The 3,250-nt window shown below is 64.9% G+C and overlaps 1 protein-coding gene across 1 annotated transcript in view; it reads left to right on the forward strand.

Annotated features, from left to right (window-relative positions):
* Nucleotides 1–3,250, forward strand: part of ADCY1 (adenylate cyclase 1 (brain)) — a 64,454-nt gene that overhangs the window by 17,444 nt on the left and 43,760 nt on the right. The window contains exons 8-9 of the mRNA XM_015568211.1: nt 42–275; nt 1,537–1,719. Of these exons, the coding sequence (XP_015423697.1) occupies nt 42–275; nt 1,537–1,719 (417 nt within the window). The remainder of the gene's footprint in view (nt 1–41; nt 276–1,536; nt 1,720–3,250) is intronic.

Below are 3,250 nucleotides of genomic sequence, written 5' to 3' on the forward strand. Positions count from 1 at the left end.
GCCCAGGTCTGCGCTGACTGGGTTCCTCCTCCTCGCACCAGGGGCACCACCTCCGGGCGCAGCTTCGAGCCCGTCCTGGCCGTCCTGCTGTTCTCCTGCACGCTGGCCCTGCACGCCCGGCAGGTGGACGTCAAGCTGCGGCTGGACTACCTCTGGGCCTCGCAGGCAAGATGGGCCCTTCCTGCTCCCGGGGGGTGGGGGGGCGCGGAGGAGCCCCTTGGGAGCGGGCGTCAGGTGGGCGGTCCTGGCTGGATGAGGGGAGGCAGCACAGCAGGGCTAGAGGGACGGCTCCATGAGCCCTGAGGTCAGAGTTTACTGGTTGGTGAGTAGTGAGCTCCCCGTCCCCTAAGGCATTCCGGCCACCACTGGTCTCCTTTCTGTCCCTGGGGGTTTGCCCGTTGGTTTGTTCTCCAACCTGCACGCTGAGTTCTGGCTGTTCTCAGCAAACCCAGCTGTGTGAGGCCTGACCCTGACCAGGCCTGTGGGGAGACCGCGGACTGCAAGGCGTTGGCCCAGCCCTGAGCTCACGCCACACCGGGAAGCCGGGCTCTAGGCAGGCGGGGCTGTGGGGCAGGGATGCCCGTTCCCACTGCCAACGGGGAGCCGGGCCAGATCCCAGAACCCGGGACAGGGCGGCCACAGCCTCGGCCACAGGACCGGCAGCCCCTGTGACCGTGCTGGGAGGGACTCGGCCGGCTCCCCCGGCTCCTGCTCGCGCTGGGTCGCACTGGCTCGCGCTGGCTCGCGCTGGCTGTGCCAACAGGAAATGGGTGGCAAGGGGGCCTGTTGGTCTAATTTCCTTCTAACTTGGATCCTGTCCTTTTAAAACTCCACTTTTTCTCCAGCCACTCCCCACTTCACTTGTCTGTAAATTCATAGCCTTCTGAAAAAAATAAGCTAGCCTTTTCATAAAGTCAAATGGTCGAATTCTGTTTCTCCTCCTTGAATGCATTATGGCACCCTGACTGCACCCCTTTTTAGAGCTCTCCTCTCTCTTCTCAGTTTATTCTTTTTTTGAGCAAACACCCGTCTTGGGCCCCCACTGGTGAGGCCCTCGCCCTGAGAGGCGGCCCCGGGGGTGCTGTGCACAGACCCGGGGACGCCGTGCACAGACCCGGGGGCGCCATGCACAGACCTGTGGGCGCCGTGCTGCAAGGACAGTGGGAGAAGCGCCCGCACGGCCCGTGACCCAGCGGAGCGAGGACACTGCCGATGGAGTGTTGTCCTCGGACGGCGGACTGACCTGTGGGCAAAGTCACAAACAATTCCCAGCTTAGGGCACAGTCCTCTTAGCATAATTAGGCTTGACCTTATGACGCTTTCCAGATCCTTCCTAGGTAGCTAATGGGCTGTGGGAGGTGCAGCAAGTGCTGCCAAAACAAGTGAAACTCACAAGAACGGTATAACCATGGTGACCACTACCTTCTTTACCTCTGGCTATAAAATAAAGGCTCAGCTTGCCTCTGGATCTCTCTCTGTGGCCTCAGCCAGGCACAGGAAAATCCACCCAGTCCCAGCTTATTCTCTCGGTCTCAGCCGCCGCCTCACATCAGCAACGCGGCCGGGCAGCGGGGACGTCACCACGGCCGCAGCTCACCTTCTCGCGAGGAGTTTCCCCATCCGAGCGCCCGCGTGGCCGCCCTGGAGCACCGAGGAGGAGGACCAGGTGGCGGGACACAGCCTGCACTGCCTGACGGTGGACCTGACGCCGGGACGACTGTGAGTCACGGCAGGGGGGAGCGCCCACAGCGTGGAGACGCCGGGCAGACGGGCGCGTCCCAGCCCGAGTGGACAGAGGGACAGCGAGAGACTCCGTCGCGCTCCTCGGAACAGCGCACGACATTCAAAATCGATTTTAAAGGGAGAGGAAGGGAGAGGGAGAGAGACATCCATGATGCGGGAGAATCATGGATCTGCGGCCTCCTGCACGCCCCCCACGGGATGGAGACCAGAACCCCAGCACGGGCCCTGACCTGGTTCACAGGTTGACATTCAACCACCGAGCCGCACGGCCGGGCTCACAGGGCCCGATTTAAAACGGGTGAACTGTGTGTGTAGAATTTTCCGTGCACGGTTTCCGGATGGCGTGGGCTGTGTGGCGCCGGAACCCCGGCCGGGGAACAGCGGGGGCCGGGGGCGACTGGGCGGCTTCTGCTCCTCAGCTACGAAGACGGACACTGACCACATGTCGGCAGCCACGCTGCACCTGCGGCCGCGTTAAAACGAGACGAGGTGGGAGGCAGCAGGTCGGTCGCTCGGAAATCCGATGAGCCGTAAACGGGTAGGAACAAACGGAGCTGGAACCAGAGCGGCTCTGGGAAAGCCGGGAAGCGAGATCGAAGACAAGCGAGCGCCCCTCCGGCCGCAGCGTCTTCGCTGAAGTGTCAGCGCTGAGGGTTGTGCTCGGAGAGCAGACCTCTGTGCCATCAGTAAAGACACGAAGTGTCGTTGAAAGACCTTCCTCTCCACCCTCCTCCAGCACCTCCGTGTGTCTGCACACGTGCGGACGGGTCGGCTGTGCCGTCTCAGGAGGGCTCCCTGCCTGGCTCTCCCCGCGTGGGGGCCGCCCGGGCGCAGGGCCCTGGGCTGGTTGGGTCTCGTGGCTGCCGGGCTCCTCCCCTCGCCTGCGGCCTGTCCACCTGCTGCGAGGAGCAGGAGGAGGCCCCTGTTGGCACCTGCTGACAACGCACGGCTCCTGGGACCTCGCACGGGTGTTTTCCCAGAAAACCCCCGGCAGGAGCGGTGCCCGGTGCCCCTGTGGGAATCGCCGCGTCTCGCTTTCGGCTGCAGAATCGCTCTGTGAACCGTGGCCGCGTGCCGCCGACCAGCTGGACGGCTCTGACACCGCCACGGAGGGGACGCTCCGGCTCACGGGGTAGCACGTGCCCTCCGACCCCTCGACACGAGGACCGGCCTTTGGAAACGGGCATTTCACTCCCCGTGGACGGAGAGGAGGCTGGAGCCGGCGCCTGGCAGGTGCCACCAGCCCAGGCTCCTGAGGCCAGGCCCCGGCCACCGAGGCGCCGTGTGTGGCGTGACCACGTTCAGGAGCGCGGTGCCCGAGGACGCCGCACACGGGAGGTGCCGCGAGCTGAGCTGCTCTCGCGTGGGGCTCTGCCAGGAGGGAAGCCGGGGCAAGTGAACCACGGATCCGGCGGCTCCCGTGCCCATGGGCAGAGCCCACCACTGGCTGCCGTTGCGTGGCCGGTGGCGCTGGGAGCCCTCCCCTGGCCGAGGGTGGGCCCTGGAG

The sequence above is a fragment of the Myotis davidii genome, unplaced genomic scaffold, assembly GCF_000327345.1.
Source record: "Myotis davidii unplaced genomic scaffold, ASM32734v1 scaffold1364, whole genome shotgun sequence".
Classification (NCBI taxonomy): domain Eukaryota; kingdom Metazoa; phylum Chordata; class Mammalia; order Chiroptera; family Vespertilionidae; genus Myotis; species Myotis davidii.